Source organism: Epinephelus fuscoguttatus, linkage group LG8 (genome assembly GCF_011397635.1).
Source record: "Epinephelus fuscoguttatus linkage group LG8, E.fuscoguttatus.final_Chr_v1".
Classification (NCBI taxonomy): domain Eukaryota; kingdom Metazoa; phylum Chordata; class Actinopteri; order Perciformes; family Serranidae; genus Epinephelus; species Epinephelus fuscoguttatus.
Genome location: NC_064759.1, coordinates 20284815 through 20311440, shown reverse-complemented (window position 1 = coordinate 20311440; position 26626 = coordinate 20284815). Strand labels below are relative to the sequence as shown.

At 40.4% G+C, this 26626-nt stretch overlaps 2 protein-coding genes across 2 annotated transcripts; both read left to right on the top strand.

The window, feature by feature from the left end:
• Positions 1-6119: 6119 nt before the first annotated feature.
• Positions 6120-10888, top strand: cnr2 (cannabinoid receptor 2). The gene is made up of 3 exons (XM_049584823.1): positions 6120-6238; positions 8412-8507; positions 9197-10888. The coding sequence occupies exons 2-3, from the start codon at positions 8438-8440 to the stop codon at positions 10279-10281; spliced, it is 1155 nt and encodes a 384-aa protein (XP_049440780.1). The 5' UTR covers positions 6120-6238; positions 8412-8437; the 3' UTR covers positions 10282-10888.
• A 2607-nt stretch (positions 10889-13495) lies between these two features.
• akirin1 (akirin 1) lies at positions 13496-25918 on the top strand. Its single transcript, XM_049584156.1, has 5 exons — positions 13496-13871; positions 21639-21785; positions 23641-23769; positions 25147-25218; positions 25347-25918. The coding sequence occupies exons 1-5, from the start codon at positions 13667-13669 to the stop codon at positions 25355-25357; spliced, it is 564 nt and encodes a 187-aa protein (XP_049440113.1). The 5' UTR covers positions 13496-13666; the 3' UTR covers positions 25358-25918.
• The last annotated feature ends 708 nt before the right edge of the window (positions 25919-26626 follow it).

The window sequence follows — 26626 nt, the reverse complement described above, 5'->3', positions numbered from 1 at the left end:
CCGTTTTATTGAAACCAGTCATTTAGCCCTCTCATCATATTTCAACTGGTGCAAGAGTAGTGAAATGAAAAGAAGAAAGGAAATGTGAACTTTTGATCCTTATCCATCTTCAAATATTGATTTACAGACTATCTTCTGAATACACAAGGTAGGCCTACTGTATGAAGTTAACCTTTGTGCCATAATCCAGTGTGAGCGCTGATACAAAGGCCGAATTCAGAGTTAAAGTACCACACAAATGAGCACCATATAAATGTCACACTGTTTTATACCTGTAGTAAGTCATTACAGGTCATTCAGTGGGAACATTCCTCCCCTTTAATTTTAAGTTGTGCTGAATTAACCCACAACACCTCAAATGGTTTTTAGTAGACTCAGGTTTGTATGGGAAAAAGATTGTTTAACTTGTAGAGAGTACGAAAATGACAGTACATACAAGACTATTTTGGGCATTTGCTAATATGGTAATGGAACTTCTTAATATTTTTTGTGTTATCTGGGCTCTTAAATCTTAAAATTTGCCCTCTATATCGTTCAACCAAAGTTACATTGTTTTATTGGATTCATTTTCTCTTCTATTACCGTTCAGCTTTTGGGCTTCATATTTCAATTTTTAGTGTTTCTTTCAGCACTCACTTAATGTTTGCTTTTGAAAGATGCCACTCTAACGTTCCTGTCTTTATAAGGACATAAGTCATGGGTGATACTATCACAGTTGTTTTTATGGGAGTCTGCAGGTCCAAGTCTAAAAAATACAAAACAACTACCATGATAGATAAACTCATAATATAGGCTACAAGTCCACGGTCAAAGTTCCCTTCTACTTTGTTTAAAGCGTCATAGGACTTGCGCAACACACTCTGTGTGTCAGCCAGAGCTCACAGCTGCAGGCCATGGAAGGACACTCCCCAAAGCTAAGCAACCTTTGGAAGGGGGGCTGTTCCCATCAAGAGTCAACTATGTATGGAAAGTAGGTCACAGAGAGGCTTCTGTAGGTCGTACATGACATAGTAGGCGGACAAATATCCATATTTCAGTCGCATAGGCTTCTTTACAGAAACCACAACATAGTTTCAGTATCCTACAGTCGGCCATCCTGGAAAGTGGAATGAAAAATATACGATTCAAAACAACAGCTGCTGTTTTTTTCTCCCCACACAACATCTAGATAAGCTCCATGCATACAGACCGACTCCCTCAGTCTCTTTCTCTCTGTCTCATAGGCCGTTTACAGTAGCCATTGGGTTTAAATGGTTGCACGTGAATTTGAATAGCCTGAAAGTTCTTGTGAAACACACCCACACAAAGTGAAGTGGGAAAGAACAGAAGCGGAAGCAGTTTCACACCTCTCAGCAATAAGTTTGACCCATATCAATGATCTTTTGAAATACTGGTAAACACATTCAAATGAAATCCCTGCTTTCTGTTGCCAAGTTCTCTTTTTCTTTTTCCCATCTAGTTGGTGTGGGCACAGTAACGTCACACAAAGGAGACTGAATGAACCCATACAAGAAACATACACTCCCATTATTGATTGTCTGCGTACAGTCTGGTCAAAGAGACACAACTTTGTCTTTTGAAATCCTTGATTTATGGCAGATAAGCAACGCAAATACTGTACAGGTCCAGTGCCAGGATACACGTAACCCTCGTTCCCTATTGTGTACCTTTAGCTGCTGAAACAAAAGAATAATGAAATCAACAAATAATGTAAAAAAAAAAAAAAAAATACCATTGACAGTACTGTAAAGTTGTTATCATGTGTTTCGAACATGAAAAAAATCTCATTCAGCACAGTATTTCATTTTCCTCCTTCAAGCAGGTAATCCTGGAGAATCGAGATTTTTACAGGCCCACACCACAGTGAAAAGTTTGTTGGATCAGTCACTCAACATTTTTCAGGCGCTGACATGTCTGGCCCCCAGCAGTCTTTAGAATTTACAATGTCTTAAAGCAACTGAAATGTTCAAACAATCCAATACACCTCTTTCCCTACAGGGATAGAAGGAAATGTGATGGGTTTATGTTTGTTATTACCAGAGGTGGAAACAAGTCATTGTTTTGCAAGTCATAAGTAAGTCGTAAGTCATAACGGGTAAATTTCAAGTCAAGTCCCAAGTCCTAAACTTTGACACTCATAATGTGTTCTTGACAAAAGTAAATGTCTACAATGGAGTAAATAAAAAAATCATATATGCTTTTTAAAATTTGCAGTTTGTTAGAAGTTTTTGTATCTCCATCGGTAAGTTTTGACTCACATGTTTTGCATACTGCAATTCTTTTTCTGTTAACCACCACGTTTTTGTACGCAAAGAAAATTAACTTTGGTGTCATGTTTTCCAACTGCTGCTCAGTAATGTCACATTGTTCTTCATGGTTCTCTCCTGTAACTTTGGTTACATTGGTTCAAACAAGTGAATCTGGGAAGTTAAGTTGCCTTAATGTTAGTTTATTCAGGAAATTTAGGGAAATGAACTGATTTGTGGCACACTTTTGATTTGGGGAAGGTATCAAATATTTTCAAGTCATTGGTGTTAAATTCCAAGTCGAGCTGCAGTCTTTTTCGATTTTGTCAAGTTGAGCTCAGAGTCATCAAATTTGAAATCGAGTTCAAGTCGTGTGACTCAAGTCCACACCTCTGCTTAGCACACATCAGTACAAGCAGGGTCATAGAGACCACTGAGGTCAGGTCCTTTGTATTTAGTCTGGGAATTTGAAAGTGTGTGTGTAATTTTTTCAACCTGGGTGGACTTCATATTCTACACTGAAGATCTCAAACATGGTGGGTATTTTATAATAATTTGACTATGTGAAGTTTTATGTTGAGTAAAAAGAGGATAGCACTTTATATTAAGGGTATACAGTATCCTCATAATTTTCTAGAGAGAGTTTCTGGAAAGAACTATGTAATATTTTTCTATGTACATGAAAAATAAACAATGCTTTGTGGAAGATATTTTAACAAGTATTGACTTTATAAACAAATGTTTATTTTCAAAGGATTATCCTTGAAATTACTATGGCTATATCCATCACTGGCCATGTTGTCCTGTCAAGGTGGACACAGTTGCCCCTCTTCTGCTCCGACTTTTCTTTTATCATGGAGATATGGCATTGCCACATTGGCACTGCAGTATCACAGCCATAAAATGTGGTTCTTGTTCTTGTTGTAAAAAAAAACAAAACAACAGCAACAACAACAACAAAAACTTAGCTGTTGTCCCATATTGACATCATGTCAACTAACAAATAAAATAACAGCTTTTCCACTTACATTAACTTTATGGACTCACGGAAAGTCCTCAACATTTAGATTAAAATAGTGCTTAATGTCATTGTAGCACAAAATATAGCCTAACATGTGCTCAGAATATTGAAAAAAACATCATATCCAATCCAAGTCATCTACAATGACCAGGTCATTAGAACTGATGAAAACTCTGAATAAACAAATGGGCTGCTAGCCCAGCAACTGCTGATGTGTGCTCACCTTTCTTCTCAACTTAATGTTTGCTCATCTTCTTTCTGATCCATAATAATCTGTAGAGGTGTCTTCCTCTCCAAAACAAACAGACCAGGCAATTTCAACTGGTAAAACCACTGAATTAAGCACTTTCACTTTTAAAATATCAGTGTATTCTGATGCTCTTGCTGCTGAAGGACAGCTGACTATGTAGAAATCATGAAAGTGTAAATGTCCCCATCTAGAGGCATGTTTAGTTAGTGTGTTCTTACTATCGTAGAACAAAATGACCTCAGTGGATGAGGACCTGCTCTGTATGTAGAAATAATTTTATAACAAAAACACAACAAATCTTATTTTCAGATGATTATACACTAAAGGAAACACACTTGTTATATTCTACTCCATTTCCTCCAATATACCTCCCTAAATCCTACACACAGGACCTTTAAATGTTGTGGAAAACATGACTGAACAGCTCAGTAGATATGACTCTTGACCTCAATGCCATGAATGCAAGTACAAGTAAACACACGTTTTTAATACCCCTTCATACTGTTTTGGTAAATGCTGAATGCTTAAACAGGAAATTAGGTTTTGTACTTTACAGTTTACTTGACGAAAGCCTGTTAATTTTGGTCTATCCATGTAGGCTACATTTGTAGTTCTCAATACCACTTTTGATTTACAAATTTAGAATTCAAGCATTTTACTACTGCCTTATAGTATTCCAAGAACCAAGTAAATAATCAAGTCTTATTAAATAATTTACTGTGAAATAATTTGATTTGTGTTTGATCTGTTCATTTTTTTTCTTGTGTTTTTCACATCAGTGATCTGATCCTGCTGTCTGGAGGTCTGTTCTGGCAATCTGGAAATGAGGAGAGGAAATTTGATTAATGGATTCAACCGGAAAAACAGCAAAGTGAGCCCTGATGTTTCTGTCCAGGGTGATTTCTAAAAAAAAACAAAAAAAAAAACTTTGGGGCAGGATCCAACCAACAACTGAACATGTCAGGCTTTATTCTGTCCTGTGGTCTGTGCTCTTGTGCTGCACCTGAACCAGACAGTGACTGACAAGAAATCTTATTGGAGCTGTGCTGTCTGCTCCTGTAATCTAATTTCCTGCCTTCTGGCCTGCTGGATCTATCAGCTGAAAGGAGGAGAGGACGCAGTGCACCAGATATCAATGTCTCATTACAAGACCTTTTTTCCCCCCTCCAAATCATAATTTACTTGAATGCCATCTAAATATAAAGATGACATTAAACATCCCTTCCTAACCTATTTTCCTCTCTTGTCATTTAATAAATTTGTTAGTCCCAGTTTCTGTTTCACTTAGCACACTTTTCTCTTAAATAGGATGCTAATTCATTTCAAAATGCCTCCGGTATGTGATTTCATGACCTGATTGAATTGTTATCGAACTACTAATCGACTTTATTTTCACCAGAGGGACATCAGCCAAATTAAACGGCCTTAATTGCTGAGGAAACTGCGTCTTGACCTTAAATTTTTTGTATTATAAATGATGAGGATGGAAACACTGAACAACCTTTCACTGCCAGGTTACTCCTGATGTCCACTAGCTTATGGCTGCTTAGCATTGCCCTCTGTTGTACTGTAAGCAGTACTACACTCTGACCCACCCACTAACATGGCCTCAGTGGGCGTTATTCAATTATGTAATATAAAAGAAGCAATAAAAATGATTGCAAAGTTGAAGTTGAAGAAAGCTGGTTTGTACACTTTATTAACCAAGAAAGCAATCAAATGTTTGCAAAAGAGCTCTTTACACAGTCTTCTCTCATGCACACAATTAAAATCTTTAAATTAACAAAGCAGACGTAATTAAAATCTTACTTTTTATCAACTTGCTGGTGCTTTCCATCCACAAAAGGCGAGAAATTTGGATATGTTTGTATTCCTTTAAGAAGTATGATGTGAGGGAGTGTTGTGCATGTGTGATGGTAGATACTGTCCGTCAAATGAAGATGAGTGGAAAGTAATTAGCAAAAGAGGTGGAAGGAAAAACTGTCACTGCACAAATAGGAATAATTCGACGGCAAGATGTTTTATAGCCACCTTGATTGGATGAGACAAATGAGGTTATGAATATGAGCATGAAAGTTCATTCTTAACCTGGGGGATAGTAGTATGGCACAATAATCTTAACTCAACATGAGCTTATCAGGTTATTAATGCATTAGAAAAACACTCACAGGTTTGTGATGATGGATTCGCAGCCAAATCTGATTTTTAAAGGTCATTTTGTGCACATATTTTGAATAAAGGTCATATGGTGCGTTTTTCTCTTCTTTTTTATCGACATGTTCTTCACACCTGCTTAAGTGCTCTCCTCCCCTGGAGTCCACCCTGACCCAGACTGCTGGAGAGGCAAGAAGTGTGTGATCAATACTGCTGGCCTTTATTACTGTGTAAATGTTTCATCTTGTCCCTTTCACCTTTTGCTGTTACAATAAAACATATAAAAATGGGACTTTATTGCTATTACTTTATTCTCCTCACAGATTCCAGTGTACATGTAGGTCTCTGTCATCTCTCCACATGTGTGTGTCTCTCTCTTTCTCCCTCCCTCTCTCTCTCTCTCATGTCATCACAACCACCCTCCTTATCTTCTCCCCTCACTCATGCACTTTGCCACCAGTCAGGTCTGCAGGACCGTGCGATCATGCTGTGGTTGCTCTGTGGCTGAGACCTGATTCGGGTGCTGCTATAGCAGGAAGCAAACAAGGAAACCAAACGTAACAAACGGTAAGCTCTTTTAAGTTTATTTTATCACACGTTTAAGATGCAGAAATAATAACTTCCTAATTTGTATTTGAAAGGTATTGCCATATCTATGAAAATGCGATTTACATTTCATTTTATTCACTGTGTGTATTCATGCACTAGATGTGTGCTACTTTTGACCTATTTTTTAACGCTTTTATTCTCTCCTGCTACTACGAAACACGAGACTTGAACTAGTGTTTTTATTTTTTCCCCCCATCTTGAGCCAGAAGGGCTTGTGATATTTTGAAATAATGTGGCACGGTGCAACACTGACTCAAGGGGTTATTGCCACACTGTATTTCACTGTGCATGTCGCCAGTGATGTGACTAAAATGGATGCCTGTATGTTTTTTATTATATATGGAGGTTCCTGTATGCACTGCTCCTGTATGCTCTTGAAGAGACAATCATTTTTATAAGTCTGACTGGTTCTTAAGAGTCAAAGCACAGCACTGTGTCAATCAATTTTTTCTGTCCTCACCACGAGGGAGAAAAGAGCCTGAGGTGGTGTAATATCCACAGTGCTTGCACCCATATGGCCTATATTGGGAAATATTGCCCCTCAAGCCAATAAAGGGCTTTCTGGAAAGTAATTTACTCCTACTACTTTTACCCACATATATATTTTCTGTGCTTTCATAAGGCTGTGTCATATTTATGATGAAAAACAGAAATAATGGTTGCCGGAATAGAATAAAAGGAAAACAAGGAATTGAAGGACACAGTGACCTGATTTGGTGAAAGTGCTCCCTTTAGTCTATAATCACTTATACTGCATCACATGCGCCAACTACTTCCCTCAGTCCATCAGTGTTTATTTTTATGTGATGTATGTAATATCCCAGCTTTATCTTTAAAATCAATGTGATTTACATTCATATTTTTTTGTGTGTTTAGATCATGTTTTGACTATAAAATATATTCCGTTTAAACCACTCTCTGCAAGCAATCATAGGGGGCCACTCTCTGTTTATCACAGCATTATTTACTTTAATCAAATCCCTCTCACACCGGCTTCCCACACATACTTTAATCTATTGATTGCATACAGGTGATGCACTCTGCAGCAGATTGCTCATCTCTGTGGTGACCTTCAGCCTCTGCTTTACCGTTTAGTTACAATACAGTCCCGTCTAATTCCAAAAGGGGGCAGTCTTCATCCTGTTAAATGTGATAATAGGCCAACAACATGAGGCTGCTGTTATGTTCATCTCTGCAGATAACTGAATGCACTTAGAGTAAAATCCCTGCCAAAGTGATTGTGGAAATATGGATTAAATATTAATTCTCTGGACTCAGTTAATAAAAAAAACACTTAAAGCACAGAGGATGTCTTGCAGAAAGAGATTTTCGAAAGTTTCATTGGGCACACACAAGATGCAAAGACAGCATCATCATATATGAGCTGCATGCTTAAACATTCGTGAGACATGCATTACATTCACATTGAAAAGCACCTTAAAAGGTTGCCATGTTAATCACACAGGTTGTAGTACATATTAAAGAAGAAGAAGAAGAAGAAGAAGGTTTTTTCTTGAATAAAATTTGGCAATTGTTCATTGAGTAAGAAGTGGTTCATGTCTTGCTTAAGGCTCCTTGCAACCATCTCTTCAATATCAGCCCAGGCAGATACTGTAATGATCATTGACCTCTAGATGACTTTCTGTCTTGACTCACAAATGTTAATGTTCCCTCTAAGCACCAAGTTCAATATTGACAAAGAGAGGAAAAGGCATTACATCTTCTACTTTATCTGTTTTCCGGAAGTTGCCTGTCTTATCCACTTGTATGTACAACTTTTAACAGTGGATGTACAACGTAAAACATGCTTGTCATCAAATATTGACACAGTGACCACACTGATTATTTCTTTTTTTCCTGTAGATGTTTTGATTGTTCTGTCTTGTCTAATCCATTTACTTCAGTTATCGTTAACTTATTGCTTTTTACTTGTATTTTTGTTTCTCAATATGACATTGTTTTTATGTGCTTTAGAAGTTAAGATAAAACTGAAAAGGCTTAAGATGCAGTACTTTTATTTTTAAAATTTCTGCTGTTAATAAGTCTTGTTCTTTTGCAACAGACAGGATCATAATCTATATAAAGAATAACATATTTAAATCATTTTCTTTATTTTCTACTTATAATCTAGTACTGGCTCATACAGTAACAGTTGCTATGGAGGAGTGGGAGGTTCACACATCTTTAGGACCCACAGAAGCTAAAGGGAATGTCTCATCCCCAATAGGTAAGCACCCTCAATCTGAAATGGGGTTTTCCAGCAAATGTAATACTTAAAGGAACAGTGTGTAACATTTAGGGGGATTTAGTGACATCTAGCAGTGGGGTATGCAGATTGCAATCAGCAGAAACTTCTCCTGGTTGGGATTCCTTCAATGTTCATTGTTCAACCAAATTATCTGCAGAGGTCTCTTCCACTCCAAAATAAAAGAACCATGCGTTTAAAATGAGTGAAAACACTGAATAAAGCATTTTCATGTTAGTGCTTCTCTGACAACGTGCTAATGTATGCTCACCTTTTTTGCTCTGATAACTTAAGATTCAGACATTTAGTAAGTACCTGTAGAGGTCTCATCCTCTCCAAACCAAAGAGGCCTAGTGATTTAAACTGGTAAAAACACTGAATAACGCAATTTTGCAATGGAAAAATCAGTGTTAGCATGGTGATGCAACATGGCGGACTCTGTAGACGAGGACGTGCTCTCTATGTTGACATAAATGACTCATTCTAAGGTAACAAAAGTACAACGATTCTTATTTTCAGGTGATTATACATTAAAGAAAACATACTTATCATATTCCATTCAATTCCTGTCAATATATCCCCCTACGTCCTACACACTGGGCCTTTAATGGTGCATTTATTCGTGCAGTTGTAGTTTCAGTACACTGTTTATACCTGTGTTTTTCTCACAGTGAACAGGTCTTGTGAGAATCTGGAATGCTACATGGTCCTCATCAAGGCAGAGAAGACAGCCATCGGCTCCATCTGTTTACTGGCAGGTCCCATCACACTGCTGGAAAATGTTCTTGTGTTGGGAGTGATCGCTGCCACAGCCACCCTGCGGCGGCGGCCTTCCTACTTGTTCATTGCCAGCCTCGCTCTGGCAGATGTTTTTGCCAGCTGCTTCTTCACCACCAGCTTCCTGGACTTTCACCTGTTTCGGCACAGCGACGGCCCCACTGCTTACCTCTTCAAATTAGGTGGTGTCACCATGGCCTTCACCAGCTCAGTGGGGAGTTTACTGCTGACTGCTCTGGACCGCTACCTCTGTATCCAGCAGGCCTCCAGGTACAAGGTTCTGCTCACCCGCCGGCGAGCTCTGCTGAGCCTGCTGATCCTTTGGAGTGCCACCATCGTCATCTCCTTCTTGCCTCTGATGGGCTGGAGGTGTCCCACAGGGCTTAATCCACCTTGCTCACGCCTGTTTCCCTACATCAACCAGGGCTATCTGGCCTGCTGGACCAGCCTCACTCTGGTGCTCCTGGCTCTCATTTTGGGGGCTTATGCTCTCATCCTGTGGAAGGCCCACCAGCATGAGTCCTCCATGACCAGCCTCCAGGGAGCAGCAGGCACAGGCCAGGCCCGCATGAGGATGGATATCAGGCTAGCGCGCACCTTTGGCCTGATCCTAGTCATACTAGTGAGCTGCTGGCTTCCTGCACTCTCCTTCATGTTGGCTGATGTCACTGTGATCCTGACCCACAACCAGCAGAGGGCCTTTGCCTTTTGCAGTACCCTCTGCCTGGTCAACTCTGCAGTCAACCCACTGCTGTATGCACTGCGCTGTCGAGAGCTAAGAGTTGCTCTGCTGCAGTTGCTACAAAGGCTGCGTATGTTTGGAAGGTGTAAAAAATCTACAGAGAATTTAACCCCAGGATTACCCTCTGCAGAAGACAACAACTGTACTGCCGTAACTGAGGATGAGATGCCCAAGACCAGAACCACCCGACTTAGCTCGATCTCAGATATGGTGAATGATCAGAAGCAGAAAATCTGAAATTGAGTAGCGGTGCAGGCAGTGTCTGTGTTTGTGGCAGCGTGCTTAGGGTGTAGAAATGGACATCGCTGAAAACTTCCCGTAGATTAAGCATCAAAACCTTCAATACAAATGAGCAGAATTTCTTTCGATCAGATTATTAGTGCTGGCAAAAACTTTAACTTGTCTTTTTGATCAAGGTTATTGCAGTAAGGCTATAACACAATAAATATTGTCAGTAGAAAGATCAGACAGTCTATGAAATGTAGGAAATTTGCTACACATAGTTTTACTTGCAGATACAATATACATTCAAAAGGCAGCTTAAGAGAACATTAGACTTGGCAAATATTTTGTCACCATTACACATTAGTTGCATCATAACACAATAAGTATAATTAACATGCTATAATTTAAAAATATAGTTAGAACTAATCACTAGTAGCAGATTCCAGTGGAAATAGAGTTTCTCATCTCTGTGCTTTGGTTCAGGTCAGACAAAAGGTTAAATTTATGTTGGACTGAAGTGAGATGATGTGGCCATTTGGTGTAGATTTCAGAGGTGACACGCCCGAATATTTAGAACATATGCATTTGTTCCCTTCAATAAAGACATGAATGTGGCAGAGGACCTTTGTCTTGACAAAGTTAAAGACATTAACAACATAAATTGAAGCAGAAAATGCACAAATTGGTGCATAAAAAAATCACCAGAATGCAGGACATTAGGTTTTTGATGCTAAAATGTTCTGGTTGAGTATCTACCCCCTTCACATGTTTCCCCCTCCAATGTTGAAACAAAACTTGCACCCATGATCTAACCTTTAACCTTTGACCTCACTGCCTCCCATGTCTGTGCTTTACCGCTCTCACTCCTATGACTTACACTGTGTGCTGTGAACTGAAGTGCTGACTTAACTTTTGGGCTCACCACATGGTAGAAAATTGGATTTGTTGTTAGTGTGCTTGTTTATGTTTGAGTATTTGTCCCCGAGTGTGCACGAACAGAGGACACTGTGGGTTATCCCATCTGCACATGAATGCCAGGACTCCACAAAAGCCCCATGCACGTGAGGATTTCACACAATGTTCACCACATGAGTCCAAGCAGTGTGCCGAGGTAAATGGGGCACATGCCAGGAAGAGAACGAGCACAGACACTAGAACACTCTTTGCGATAGTTACAACTGGCAGCTGCCGTAAAACACGTTGACACATTTAAACTCACAACTGCACGTACAAGACAGAACACATGTTTCAACCACAATTTCCACTGATGACAATACTCCATTTTGACTTGTTACATGTTTCTTTTTCAGCAAATTCTATTAGTTAATCTTGCTCTGTGACAAAACAAACAAACAAGGTGGCATGCTGAACACTGGGAGTCTGCTATGCCAGAAAATCAGCCATAATACAAAAATACTTAATTCTGTATGGGCAAGAGATGGGAGAAGAGAACAGATGAATGCAGGGCATTCTGTATGTACACTGTTCCCTAAAAGTTAAAGTCTAAAGCAGGGGTGTCAAACATACGACCCTGGGGCCAAAACCGGCCCGCCAAAGGGTCCAATTCGGCCCACTGGATCACCTTGCACACCTAGTAGTGATGCACTTGTGAAGGCTAAGAGGTGCCAGGTTTCAGGAGCAAGTTCAACAGTGAATAGCAGTGACCAGAATACAGTTCTTTTCTTTCACTTCAGTTTAGTGTGGTGATGTCAGGATTACCACGCACGAGTGGAAATGTATGGATTAATGCATATGTATTGACTGTGAGTAGTCGACTGACTGAATCGGGTCTAATAAAACAACCCTGCAATAAATCCCACCTTCATAAAGGTTAAGATTTTGTTAAAATTGTTGTTGTTTTAGAGAGAAGTGATAAGATTTGTTAGACTGTAAGCTGGCATTTGTATTTGTTCATTTACGTTACATGAATAATGGTAGATTGAACATTAGAAACACCTCTCACTGTAATGCAATACACTTCGACACTTGCAAAATCATTAGCAACTGCAACAAAAAAAGTAGTAGATGAGGAAAATATAGATGTAAGTATCATTTAATGGAATATCAAGAATATGATTGCCCATATTCTTTTACATGGAGATGCTTAAATGCTATTTCATTTTTAATTGCTAAATACTTCCCAGCAGTTTAAACTACTCTAACCTAGATTAAAGTTATAATAAATACTGCAAAACAGTGTCCCGGCTGCGTGTTTAGTTCTTCCCATGGGTTTTTTGATAACAATTATTACTTTTGTTTTGTTTGTATTTGCCCATAGTAATTTATTATGCACTAAAAACCCAGGATACACCTGTAAGAAAGAGTTTTAATCCCACTGAGAAAGTTACTGTCCAATCAGGTATCAACAAAGTTAATTTTATTAGTTTACCTTGTGTGCAGGGAAGCTTTTTGCAATATTATCACAGTCAGATGAACACCCAGTAGTGGAGACAGCAGGACATATAAAATTATTGTTGATTTTTTTTTTTTTTTTTTTTTTTTTCTTACTGGACATTGCCATTTTCAATAAACAGACAATAGATTGCAGTGTGTGACTGGTTGTTGATGCATGTGATACAATGGGAGTGGTATAGAGCATGTGGCTGATACTACAAAGATAAGATCAGATAGGACAAAACAAATGTGTCTGTGTTGTTTTAAAACGACACAGTTCCTGTTTTTAGTTACAGTGTACACGTTGCTGCTCAGGGACTGTATTTCAGGTCATCATCACCATGCAGGAACGTTGCCTATTGTAAAAGGGTATTTATCAATGAGATATCCTCAACCTTTGTGTTTGTTCGCCGGGATTATGTGAAAATACAATGTGAAGCCTGTTAGTTGTTGACAGACGGCAAATAAATAAATAAAATCTGCTTCCTATTGAAGGAGATTAATCCTAAAAGCACTTTTTAATCTACCTGATTTACCTGACCACCACCAGCAGACGTCTCGTGAACCTTCAATTTGAGTTCAACGGAAAGCGATCAACAACAACAATAGGGTTGGATGGCAAGATATCGCAGCGTAAGGACGCCAAAATAGAAAACAAAATCACAATTTATCCCACTGTTTATAAAGCAATGCGTTAAATGAATTAGGGTTTGGTAAGAAATTCTGTTTAGATCGGTGAAATAAACAATATAATGTGTTGTAAATATTTGAGAACCCCCCTCTTTTCGTCAATGGTACGGTCCGCCATTGTGACGTTTTAAAAATTCAGCAGGCAGGGCTGGCAGTTGGCTTACTACTCAGAGAAGAAGATCCGTTGTTGTGGAGAGGAAGAAAGGTTCAAGAAATTAGAGCGACGTTTAACGTACAAACCCCGAGCGTTAAACCCCAGTTTTTGCGGGTCGTTTTTCCCCCAACGTATATTTTCCCGTTTTGTTTAGCTAACATGGCTTGTGGAGCAACGTTAAAGCGGTCGATGGAGTTTGAGGCCCTCCTCAGTCCCCAGTCTCCCAAGCGGAGAAGGTGCAATCCACTACCGGGGACTCCTGGCACTCCGTCCCCGCAAAGATGCAACCTCCGTCCCCCAGTCGACAGCCCAACGCATTCGATGTCTCCTCCGGCCATAGGAGGCGAACACAGGCTCACTCCAGGTATGAACTGAAACCAGATTTGACGTTTTTTCCTGCGTTTCAGGGTGGGTGTCATGGGGGAGGGGGTTTGGGTGGAGTGGAATGGATAGCTAGCTAACGTTAGTTGAGAGAATCAGACTGGGGGTTGGAGGCTAACCGTTAGCTTAGCTAAGCTAACGTCAGGAAGGAGGACGTCGTCGCTTAAGTTAGCGACACAGATCGTTTTAATATAACTTACCACAATAAATCAGCTGATGCGCAAAAGCAGAGGTGGCTGTCTATCGGTATTCGTCGGAGGCATCTTGCCAGCTCATTGTATTGAGGGCTGATTTAGCTTAACTTAGACGGGCTAATGAGGGGCACATGAAAATACTAGCTTCAAAGTTCTTTGCATAGCTAAATCAAATACCATTTCCAGCATTGGAGAAATACAGCTAAATCACTGCCCTTTTCAGCTTTGCCTGTACAATCTGCAGCTATATTATGGACCAGCATGGCTATTTTATCTATTAATATATTCAACCTAACGTGTATCTAAAAACTGATAGGATTAAACAAAAGATCCTGCTTTTACTTTAACACATGGGTGACAGCCTAGCCTGTTGGCTCTCCTGAAGACAAATGGCATCACAGCAGCAGGCACATCATGGCATGCTGTTAATTAGGAGCTGCCTGGGTAATGTTCCTCGGCTTTAGTGCCACAATTGTCTTGCACTGAGGTGGGGGTTACCATTATGCACCACGACCATTTCTTTTCCTCTTCAGGTCTGGAAGGCATTGTTCATTTCCTTTATGTCTCTCGTCTACTCTCTCCTTGACTTGAAAAGCTCCGCTGTGAGCATTGGACGGGTGTGGGGCACCCAAGTAGACACAAGATAATTACCTAGATGCCTGCACTGCGATCCAGTGAGGCTTATTGTTTGTGCCAGTCACTCAGATTGGGCAGCGTGATAGCAGTGAGGCCTAATCCTTGCGCTTTTTGATTTTTAATTAAAAAATTGCTGGACGTCCTTGAATTTATGTGATTGCTTCATTGCTGTGAAATGTGAGAGGATGACAAGATGGAGACAGCTGTACTACCTGTGCTAAGCCATGCTGTTAACGCCTACATTGACATTATGTGCTCTACTGTGATTAGAAATCCATTGCTGATAGCACAGCATATTATAAGGAGCAATGTTAGGCTACGTATGGTGTTAGTTAGTCCTCCTGTTGCTATGATGTGTACTGTCTTCCATCTTGTCACTAAATATTGACAGTGAAGAAATCAGAAATGTATAGATGCATTCCACATAACCACTTTTTATTGGCGAGGAACTGCTTGGAGAAGAAGTGTTGTTTTGATTGGAGAGAGATCAATCCTTCATATTTACTCTGGCAGTGTGTTGAGCCACGTCTTTCTGCAGTTAAACTGGTTAAATGAGGTTAACTTCTCTCCATCACATAATCAACAAAGGTGAGGGCAAATGAAATGTTATTCCCCCCCCGTAGTTCTACGCTTCTTGACTCAGGTTTCAGTTGGTGTTCTTTTATGGACGATTTACCTGAAATAAAAGCGAAATGTGAGCTATTTGTGAAGATTATTTTCATTAAAACAATAAACTATAAAGATCCCACTCACCCCCAATTTGCACAATACTGCGTCATTTATAGGACAAAGGCCGTATCATGGCATCTCTTGTTCCTGTTTTTGCACTGGTTAAAAAAGTGCTTTATGGTGCACATCGCTGCAAGATGAGATTCGGGGGGTTTATGCACATCGCTCATAGAGAAAGCCAGGTTTGCTGAGTGCATTAACTCACACACAGATGTAGGTGTTGATAGAGATGGCGTCACAGCTGGCTTCCTGTGAAATGCATTTATTTCAGCTTCTGTTGAACCGTGTAACTATCATCCTGCTTAGCTAAATATTTATAATAACTGAGAGGTGTTTTGTTTCTGAGAAGGTAGATGGCAGTTCCTTGCAGATGCCTGGAGGTGAAGACATATTTTCTTGCCCCCACTACTGCTCACACTATTTATGCAATCTGACTTGCTTATTTGATTCCCTTACAGAGTAGTCCTCATGGTGGAGCTATGTTTATGTTAGTGCAGAAACGAATCATTGGGATCATATTTTTCCAGGTTGCCTGGTCTGACGTCACTTATTTAGCTTGAACTTTATGTGAAGAATCCAACAGGCGTCTTGTGCCTCTTGTTCCACTCCTCCCAGAGTTCGTCTGCCTAGCTGAATCACAGCACAGCAGCTGCAAAGGGTGAAGTAATGTAGACTTCTCTGCTGCAGACATGAGGTCCAGATACCAGGTATTATACTCACCTTCACCCAGAAAGAGGCCCCTCATGGGACTGGTGCTGCAAGCCTGCCTTTCTGCTGTGGTTTGCCAAGTGAAAGCAGTTTTGTATTAAGTGAAAGGTCAGCTGTCATCCCTCCCACCCGTCTCTACCCACACATGCTTTCCAACTAGTCAGGTTTGCTTGTGGTGAGAAAGGTTGTGTGTGTGCAGGCCAGACACAGGGATGTGACACTGCCAAGGTATCTTTGGGTAATTATTTCATAACATAGATAGGATCACTTTCTCTGTTCTCCTCCGCCTCATTCTTGTGTGGCCGGTCTGGGCTTGTGATTTGGTAGAATTCCCCCTAGATGAGGCTGTTTTTTTTATCCTGGGACATGATGTTATCTGAAAGGCTGGACTAGTTGACGTCTGTCATGGTTTTTTTTTTAAAGATTATTTTTATTGGCTTTTTGCCTTTATTGACAGGACAGAAGGTGAAATGGGGAGACAGAGAGTGGGGACTGACATGCAACAAAGGGCGGTGAGCCGGATTCGAACCCGCAGCCGCTGCAGTGAGGCAATGCCTCTGTACATGGGGTGCCAGCACTATCAACTACGCTCCCAACGCCCCGTCTGTCATGTTTTACAGCTTTGGGAGAAAAGTGGGCAGGGCATAGTTCAGGCCTGAATCCTGGGTCAGGCTGCAACACTGCTCATGTATTCTGATCTAAACTCGGCCTGCTGTCTGGTCAGGAAGCTCTTTGTAACTATTTAAAGTTGAATCTTTTGGACAAAGTAGTCACTCTTGAATTTTGTATTGTCCGCTGTAAATTGCAAATGGATGTTGCTGTTAAATATAAACCAGTTTTAGATAAGTTTCTGTTTCTTCCCACTTTAGCTAAAATGCCATCAGATTTGAGTAGTCAAAATCGAATATGTCTGGGGATAATTTATTCTTCAGTAACAAGCTCCTGCGAGCCATGTATTTAGTTGCCATTTCCCATGTCTGCTGTTTTCAAACTAATGGTCACTATTTCGTGCAGAAGGGCAACTTCGACTGACCCATAATACATCACAAGCTACTTCCTGGCAGTCCGGACATTTTGAACCCACCTCCCCCCACAATTCTTTAGCAGCGGAGGGTGAAATGAAATGAGTCAGCTTTGTTTTCTCTCCACCACCACGTCCAATCTATCTGGCCGATCTCCTGTCGTATTCACTGTTTGGCCTGTGCCTAAGCCTTTTAGCCGAGGCTTTCTCCACTGTGTTCCCCTGGCTCCCGGAAGTCTCTGTGATTGATTGCTTGGCCTGGTTGTGGCAGGGTCATTGTTGCCAAGCAACGCCCACAGTTGAGCTACTAGTAGTTGGCAGAGCTGGAAGTGACAGGCAGCAGGAGAGGGTTTTCACTTGTCAGTCAGATGTACCCAGGAGTAGAGACGTCCAATTGGACCCCTTCATTTAAGGCTGCTGTCACAGGTTAATCCCTTGTTGTCAGAGACTCAAGTCTGCAACTGTAGGTCCACACAAATAAACACAACATGGTGGAATTATACAAAAGTATACTGGCATATAAAGTTAGTTTTGGTTTTAGTTCTTCCTGGGGCCCACATGTTACTGACTCTCGCTCACCTGCTCATGCAGTCTTTGTTTAAACAACAACCATATTGAGAGGGTTTCCCCCAGGAAATTGGTAAGCGGTGGTAAGATCTGCAACCCCACACCACCCGACCAAAATACAAAGCAAAACAAAACACGCTACACCAGTGTTTTGTTCACACACAATATGTCCTCTACTCCTTGAAAGTCTGTGACTGGGCTTAATCAGTGGGGGGAAACTGACAACCTAAAGGACCACAGTATTATGGGATTTAATTTGAAAAATATGTTACCTCGATTTTATTAGCCAGTTACGTGATTTATTATAAAAATCCGTAGAATACACGATTATTAGAATTTCAAGAAATGCAGTTGGGGCTTAAATTATCGTTTCTTGTAATGTTTTGATAACCTGTTTTTTGTTTGTTTTTTGTTTTTTTTAGAATTAATTGTTAAGTCCATGTAATGTCAGAACACAGTTAAAAGTGCCCATCACAATTTCCCAGATCTGAAGGTCATTTTATGTTTTGCCTTGCCAAACCTACATTAAAAAATCCAAAGATATTTAATGTACTTCCATGTAACATGTAATTCCTAATAGATTATCAAAATTGTTGATGATTTTTCAGTCAGTTTATTTCTTGTTACAGCCCCTTTTGTGGGCTGGGAAGTATGTTGTCCTCCTGCAGTGACATGGCTTTATTATGAGTGAAAAGCCCTGTGGTAGCTAAACAAACAGCCCGTCAGATCAGGGTCCTGTATTGTAAATGCTGGAAGGTTTTAGAGGCCACATACAGCAGGAGGAGGGGGACGTCACCAAGGCACCAGTTCAAAAGTGCACGACCACAATATAACACAGCTGTCTTAAAATGGCTTTGTGGAGAAGATCTTGATTTTCTCACCGTCTAAACAAGTGCACAGATGAGCAGGCTGAAGTGGCTGCATGGCTTCTAGCTCTCTCCCCACCCAAGATAAATGAGGCACACAGTTCCTCAGATAGAGGTGCAGCATGAATAGAGACATCACCTCCTGTATGAATCGACTAAGATAAAGCCTCTTTACATTTGGTTATCAGCTGTGCTAGAGCCAGTGCTGTTTTTCTCTTGTTTTTCCCAGGACTTTTTTGAACTTTAACCTTATAATAAGATATGTGTGTACTGGTTGTGAACCGTGTTTAAGCTGTTTTGACACTGGACAGCAGCTGCAGCGTAGGCTTCATCCTTAGGAGGACACATTTGAGATGATAAGCGGCTAGCAGCTTTCTGGGCCTTTTTATAGCTTTCTGCATGTGTACCCACAGTACCTATATTACCTTTATTTTAATCACATTAATACCTGTAATTTAATGTGTGTATCTATGAGTTCAGTATAAATAGCTGCTTTGCATATAAAACCATACATTAGTGCACTGTCCAGATGGAGGGCAGGCAACTGAAGGCAGAGACTTTCAACACTGCACTAATGTCTATGATACATGCTGTTTACAGACATTCCTATTGATCAAATTGGAGAAAAACAAAGGCCACTTTAAATGCCAAAAATAGTAGGACATAAACAGGAGAAGTTAAAACAGGTTAGGACCTCTGGGAATGGTTGGCCTGGTAGGCAGAACGAAAGAGATCTAACGTTAGCTACTAACATTAGCCTGACAGTAGTGGACATTCATGTACAAAGTTAAAATATAAAAGCCTGTTACACTCAAGCACCTGGTTAACCCACCTGGCCAAAAACAAGATGATGTCATTTCAGTGGTGGACCCAACCACACACTAAATATTTATAGTCCACTAGACTATTGTAAGCCTTCATCGGCTTGCCATATAACTTAAGTAACATAAGGAGGTCTGGGGGAAGAGGTTATTTGCAACAACAATCATGTCCACATTGAGCACATTGATCAAGTTGAGAGAAAACTCATCTTTCTTCATTTTCCATGGCTCACATCCAACATGAGTTTCAGTTTTCTGAAAACTGCTGCCCACAGGTTCCTCCAACCCCTTTATGTAGTCACTGTCCTTTTTATATCCAATTCATGCAGTACATGGATTTATCATTTTCTGCACTCCATCTGAATTTGCACATCACAATAGGCTACAACTAACATTATTTTTATTATCGAATAACTATTATTCCTATTATTTCCTGCCTGTTTTGTCCAACCAACAATCCAAAATATCAAATGTGGTATCATGTAAGACCAAGGTAAGCAGCAAGTTCTCACAACTGAAAACCTAATGCAACCACTGTCTCTGTTAACTTGAGCATGGTCTAAAAATGTCACAGTGGAAATGCATTTGTGAGCACTTACAGCACGATCTTCCTTTTTTCCATTACCTCTTCATAGACTTAAGATACTGTGTGCTTCCTGTTGATCTGGTTTGAGTCTGACAACATAATGTAAACCGTGAATGGCAGACACTACCAGGACACAAATATTTGATATATATTCCTTGAAAGCAGCAGCAGCAGTGTACTTATAGTGAAACTGAGATAAGTGTGTTATCACAGGCAACATGGCAGTTTCACAACCAGAACCAAAAATTGTCGCAGTGTGCAAACAACACAATTTTCAGAGGGCCTGGTTCACTGCCCTCATCATACTGCGAACTGGTATTGACTCCAGTTTGTTGATGTGCTTTTAAATGTTGGTCTTGGTGCCATTTTCCAGTTTCTGTCCTTGTTTACAGCTCGGGTAGATTAAATGATTGTGACACCAAGATGAATCCAAACAAAGCAGGCAGTTTGGAAAGAAAACCACTTTTAATTACGTCCCTGAATGCACAACAATCTATCAAAACTTTTTGCTGCTGTGTTTTTTTACATTGTAAAACTGCAGTTTCACTCTCAAGGCCTCAGGAACATCAAAACAAAGTACAAGGTTATTTGATTTTTCTGTACCTCCTACATCTAACTGCAGATAATCCTCTTAAGCGTGCATACTACCTTCGAGGGAATGTGTCATTGTCACATGAATTAGCATGATTTATCAGGGATGTTCCCTTACAGTATGTAGCTGTACTATACCTTAAAGTTAGGCTAGAAGCACTCGTCATCAAGTAATGTCCCGTTTTAAATTGTCTGTGTTGCAGTCTTGTATCACACAGATCTTTCCACACAAATCAGTGTATTTTGTACATCTACCAAAACCTCAGGCTTCTATTCAACCACTAAATAGACCATGGAGGAATGAGAGGCCCTTACTTTGTTACAGCCAAGTAAAGAACACTGATTTATGTTATGACCTCAATGTAAGCCTCTCTGCCAGCTGTACATTGGCATAATGCCAGCGTCATGAAAAACTTTTGGAAGAGAAGTGAAAGTGATACAGTCACAGGATCAGAAAGTGTGTCTTAATGTCAGCTGTGTGTGCGTGTGTGTTTGTGTGTGTGTGTGTGTGTGTGTATAACAGCTGTAGTAGGCAGGCCACGTCCTGTCAGTGATTGTGTTTTGGAACCCATGTTAGGTGAGAGAAGGCAAAGAGGAAGTGAGCATAACTGTAGAATATCTTAAGAAAACTGGATGAGTACGCCTTCCCGTAATAGTGCTGGAATCCATTCAGCATTGTATGAGTGTGATTGTGGTGGGCGTAGTATTGAAAGGACGTGCATTAAAAACTAAACAATGAAAATACTGTTAATGATAATGAGTCACTGTTAAAGCCATTGAATGGTAAGCAACGGGGACAGCTACTACTGGACAGATTTGCCTTTTGATGATCAAAATAAGGCCTCTCACAGAGCAAAATGTTCTTCTGAAAACCTGTATCGAACTGTGAATAACCTGCCTAGCAAGCTGCCATGGTCAAAGTAACTTCTTCATGTCTTATCTTTTTGTATGACCCTGAGAATAAAAGTTTTTGGGTGTCCTTTGTCTTGGTTTAAACAATTTCTGTGCTTGTTTACATTTGCTCCCTACAGAGCAGATCTTCCAGAACCTCCGCCAGGAGTATAGCCGGATCCAGAGGCGGCGGCAGCTGGAAGGGGCCTTCAACCAGACTGAGGCCTGTAGCTCCAGCGATGCCCCCAGCCCCAGTTCCGCCCTCAACGCTCCCAGCTCCCCACCAGGTAGGAGAGTTTACCGTTGGCTGAATATAGACATTCATTTTATGCTTTTACTCCAAAGGCTACATCTTCTGGTCATGGACAATTTAAACATGTGCACTTTGTTTGTATTTATGCTAGGCTAGGTCAATTGGTGACTCTCAATTGGCCGTAGGTGTGAATATGAGCATGAATGGTTGTCTGTCTCTATGTTTCAGCCTTGTGATAGTCTGGTGACCTGTTCAGGGTGTACCCTGCCTCTTCCTCTAATGTCAGCTGGGATAGGCTTCAGCCCTCCCACTACCCTACTACTACCACTATAGGATAAGCAGTTTCAGAAACTGAATGAATGAGCTGTTGAGTCATCCAAGTCTGACTGTCCAATTAGAGGAACTCCTCTCTTTTTCTGTAGAGCACTGTTTAGACCAGTTTGAGGTTTTTGTTGACAGCTCTAGGAGGGTGTAAGAACATTTGCTGTACAGGTGATTAAATAACATGTCTGCTTTGTTTTCCGGTTAGCAAATCCTTGACCATCAAACCATTGACCAAAAAAAACCCCCAAAAACCCCCAGAATGACATCCTTTTGTAAGCTTACTGTTTGTAACAGTTACGAACGCTAAGGTCATTCGTTCTATAAGGTCTGCCAAAAGACCCTTGGCTGGACCTGCATGACCAACTAAAGTCCCAAGAGGCACGATACTGCTGCTCATCAGAGCTATGACAAGGGCAGAGGGATTGTGATTCCAGATGTGAGTTTGTGGGAGATTTATAGCTCTTGTGCCAAAACCAGCCCACTCCTGATATGGAGATGTGCCTCTCTCATCTGAGTTCGGTCATATCCTGTTGAAATTCCTGAAGAGGTCTGCAAATAAACAGCACTTTAATGGATAACAAATCAAACTGATATGAAGTGCAGAAACTGTCATGGAATTATATAGATTTACTGTGGTGATGTGAAGACTTCAAAAAAATGAAGAGATGATGCAATCTTTTCTTTTTAACCAGTTAATAAATCCAGATGTCATACGAATAAACATCTGCATCACAGAAGATTAAACCCAGAAAAGCAAATTTGTAATAGAATTCAATGATGAGAGCAAACAATGTTGAAGTTTCTTTTCTTTTTAAAATGGCAGTCCACAGAGGCATAACTTGTCTAAAGATTTTTACGATCAATTTGTCTATTGAAAATATACAAAGGTTAATAAGTACTTGCTACATTGGCACCTGAAATATGTGTGGGTTGCGACAGATTTATAGTTTATATCAGCCCATTGTTTGGTTACACATTTTCATCATAGAGAAAAATATAACTCATCATTTATATTGACAAACATGGTTACTTTTTGGTCCAGCTCCTCTTCAGAAACACATTTGTGTTGCAGCAGTAGGGATGCACAATTTGGCAGTTTGGGTGTGAGATGTAATCCAAGCCCCAGGCTTTCGGGCTCCAGTGTTTTTCCTTCTCGCTCCGCAGGATGGTCTCATAGATCACACTGACTGCACTGTTGCTAACCCGGCCTCTTTCTGTCTCTGAGATGGCCATTAAACCTTCATCCTCACTCTGCCATCCCGGCCTGTGATTTACAAACATTTTAGTCTAAATGGCTTACAACAGACCTCAGTGACCACTGAGTAAAGGATGACCCAGCTAAAATGGGCTCTAGTTGCACTGAGACAGAGACACTGGGCAGAGAGGGGGGCCCACATTAGTGCTGCATGACCCCGTTGGCTGGCAGAGGTGAGGGACGACAAAGCAACACTGTAAATTTGCACCTGGTCGAGCACCTATTTCTGGAGAGAGGACATTTCTGTCGCTGCAGCGGAGATGAGAGTGATTCAGCCTTTTTAACAGATTCTGATTTTTGTGTGACTCAGGTGCCTCAAGGAAGGACCAGCCCTCGTTTACACTGAAGCAGGTGAGCTACCTGTGTGAGCGACTGCTTAAAGACCACGAGGAGAAGATCCGGGAGGAGTACGAACAGATCCTTAACACAAAACTCGCAGGTAATTAACATTCTTTTCTAAAAAATGAGCACAAACTATAAGACCACAGCACATTTACAGTTCATCTGGACATACTTTCTGCATTCAGGCACTTCGGAACAGTAAAAGTGTCACCGTGAAATGAGAAACATCCTGCACCCCTCCCTTATGAGTATATTTTCATATCATCACTGATAACTTCTGCAGTGCTGGCACCATACGGAGTTTATACGCTTGTGGATGCCAAGACTGTAAACAGGCAGGAAACAAGCACAGTAAAGATGGTGGGATTTTGTTAAGCAGCTGAAGCAAAAGACACTCTGACAATGTCCACATTGAATCAATCTGTTTCTGTTTGCTGGTCCTCCCCTCTTAGCTGGTATTTTTTGTACCCAATTACAGCTTTTCCAGAGTCTTTAAATTGTAAAATGTCTGCTTGGTGTTTAACTGGAAAACTGATGTGCGCTTTTGCAAAATGAGGATGTTCAGTATGGCCCTGATCACGCAGGACTTTTGTAGTGGTTTTTAATGAGAATGAAGGTTTTTGCGTTGTGGTGCGTCTCACTTTTCTACGTTCTATGTGCTTGGTGTTTTTGCCGGAGCACCCTGAATGCCTCAAGTTGAAAAACCGTCATCTCACTGCGGAAAAACTCTCGTCTTTTCCCTATTGTCCACTCCAACGATTTGAGAATCCTTCTGTGGTGGTCATGACAAATTTACAGTTGGTAACGGGAGGTACCACCAGTTGGTCCAGGAGCTTCACCTCGATGATGGCTGTTTCCAGGCATATTTTAGGATGATATTTTAGGATGTCTATCGTCGGGCCGTATACCCAGAACTGTCAAACTGCCCCCGAGTCATCCTAAAATCTGCCTGGAGACGGCCATCATCAAGGAGAAGCTCCTGGACCAACTGGTGGTACTCCCCATCATCCACCCTCTTTATTAGGGTCTCATGTACCCACACAGATCTCCATTTCCTTGCGCCCGACAAACTATTAACTGACAGCCTCTCACCCTCAACCAGAGCTACAGCAAGTACCCTCTGCCTCAACATTTAAGGGACTAGATACTATTTACCTCACGTCCTGTGTGATCAGGGCCTAAGCGACCTCAGTCACAGTTGAGGGGTTGGTGCCAGTACTCTGAACTTGAGAGGACGACCTTTGGTCACCATTTACTTTTTCTGTGGTCACTTAAATGTCAATATAGGTGATGCATGTGTACGGCTGTTGTCATTAAGCTGTATTTATGTTTGTTTGTTTTTTTTAAACTGTATTTATGTTGATTTTGTGAGGTAATACTTAATCACCAGAATGCAGGAAGTGAAGTTAGATTGAGTCTTGATTAAATTATTCTTACAGAGATACTTACAAAAACGCCATCTTCTCTTCCCCAGAACAATATGAATCTTTTGTGAAATTCACACAAGACCAGATCATGCGAAGATACGGAGCCCGGCCTGCTAGTTGTAAGTAACCACCATTCCCTTCTCTGTCTATGTACACATTTCTTGTGTAAATCAGTGTTCTGAGTTCAAAAGGATGATGTGATTGTTATTGTGTCTGACTCCAGTATTGTGTGTGTTGTGTGTTTCAGATGTCTCCTGAACTCACATTGATGAGATCCCAGCTTCCTCTCACAAGATGGCTGCTCTTCTACTGCCCCCTCCCTCTTCCACTTGATTTTCATTTTATTTCCCCATTTTCCTCCCCCTCCCATCTTAAACTGTTTGGGTGCCATGGTTTATCCTCTTTTCAATCCAAACATTTTCTTACTTCAAAACTATTGCTGCTGGCCAAAAGTTAGAAGAATCTGAAAGATAAACTGTGTATGAAGCCCACCTCCTTTTTTGCCCCATTTTTTCTTGTTCATACTCTCTCTCTCTCTCTCTCTCTCTCTCTCTCTCTCTCTCTCTCTCTCTCTCTCTCTCTCCCTGGAAATCCTGACTAAAGCTGATCTGTGTCAAATCTCTTGCCGGCGCTGTAGAAAAAGCTTATTGGCTCATGTGATCATTCTGTATAACCTTACAGCAGCTGTATTTAATGGCTCCTGCTTCTCATATCGTCCCACTTTTCTTGCCCACTCCTCCCCGCTCCCTCCTCACAACTCTTTACCTGAGAATGTGGATTTTTCTCCCTTTTGAAAAAAATAAAAGTTCTGTGATTAAAGTCTTGTCATCCTGAATGATTTCCTTGAAGCATGGGTGTGTTTTTAGTCGTATGGATAGCTGACAAGCTTTCCCTTGCATCACATGATCTCAGCAGATGAAGTTTGCCTAGTTTAACTGTGGATGTTTAAATTTATTCCTGGAGCACCTGAATATTTCTCATCTGCATTGGCTCACAAATTGAACTTGGAATTTCAGTCAAGACAGTCTCATCACCAGAGGATCCATGATACCATATTATCCTGATACTTAAGTCACGATGCAATATTACTGCAATTTAAAATATCTTGTGATATGCTGAGTATTGCGATAAAATATAATGTGATATATTACCTTTTTTCAACTGTAAATTATGTCCCCAAAGGAAAACTTTGTCCACATCTGTTTTATCTAATAAGTTTTCAGTCTGTTCATCTCACTTCAGCCTTTTTTTTGTTTGTTTGTTTGTTTTTGTTTTGCAGCAAAATGTATCTAGTGGACTGAAAAACCAATAGATTTTTATCTTTTTTTGTAGGCTCCCTAAAGTTCAATTGTATTTGCAGTATTAGTTACTAATTAGATAATAAACTATTTTTAAATTAATAATTTAATTTTGATTTTAATTGATAAACATTTATATTTAAATTTTTATATACAAATTAATAATGTAAAATGTATATAATTTTATTATTTTTTTTTAATAAAAATTGATACTTGGCACTGCATGATA

Bases quoted from the DNA above. Each gene is read 5' to 3' on its own strand.
- cnr2 (XM_049584823.1), top strand. From the start codon at position 8,438: ATGGAGGAGTGGGAGGTTCACACATCTTTAGGACCCACAGAAGCTAAA. The intron at 8,508-9,196 runs GTAAGCACCCTC...TTTTTCTCACAG, and splicing joins GAATGTCTCATCCCCAATAG to TGAACAGGTCTTGTGAGAAT.
- akirin1 (XM_049584156.1), top strand. From the start codon at position 13,667: ATGGCTTGTGGAGCAACGTTAAAGCGGTCGATGGAGTTTGAGGCCCTC. The intron at 13,872-21,638 runs GTATGAACTGAA...TGCTCCCTACAG, and splicing joins CGAACACAGGCTCACTCCAG to AGCAGATCTTCCAGAACCTC. The intron at 23,770-25,146 runs GTAATTAACATT...TCTCTTCCCCAG, and splicing joins CCTTAACACAAAACTCGCAG to AACAATATGAATCTTTTGTG.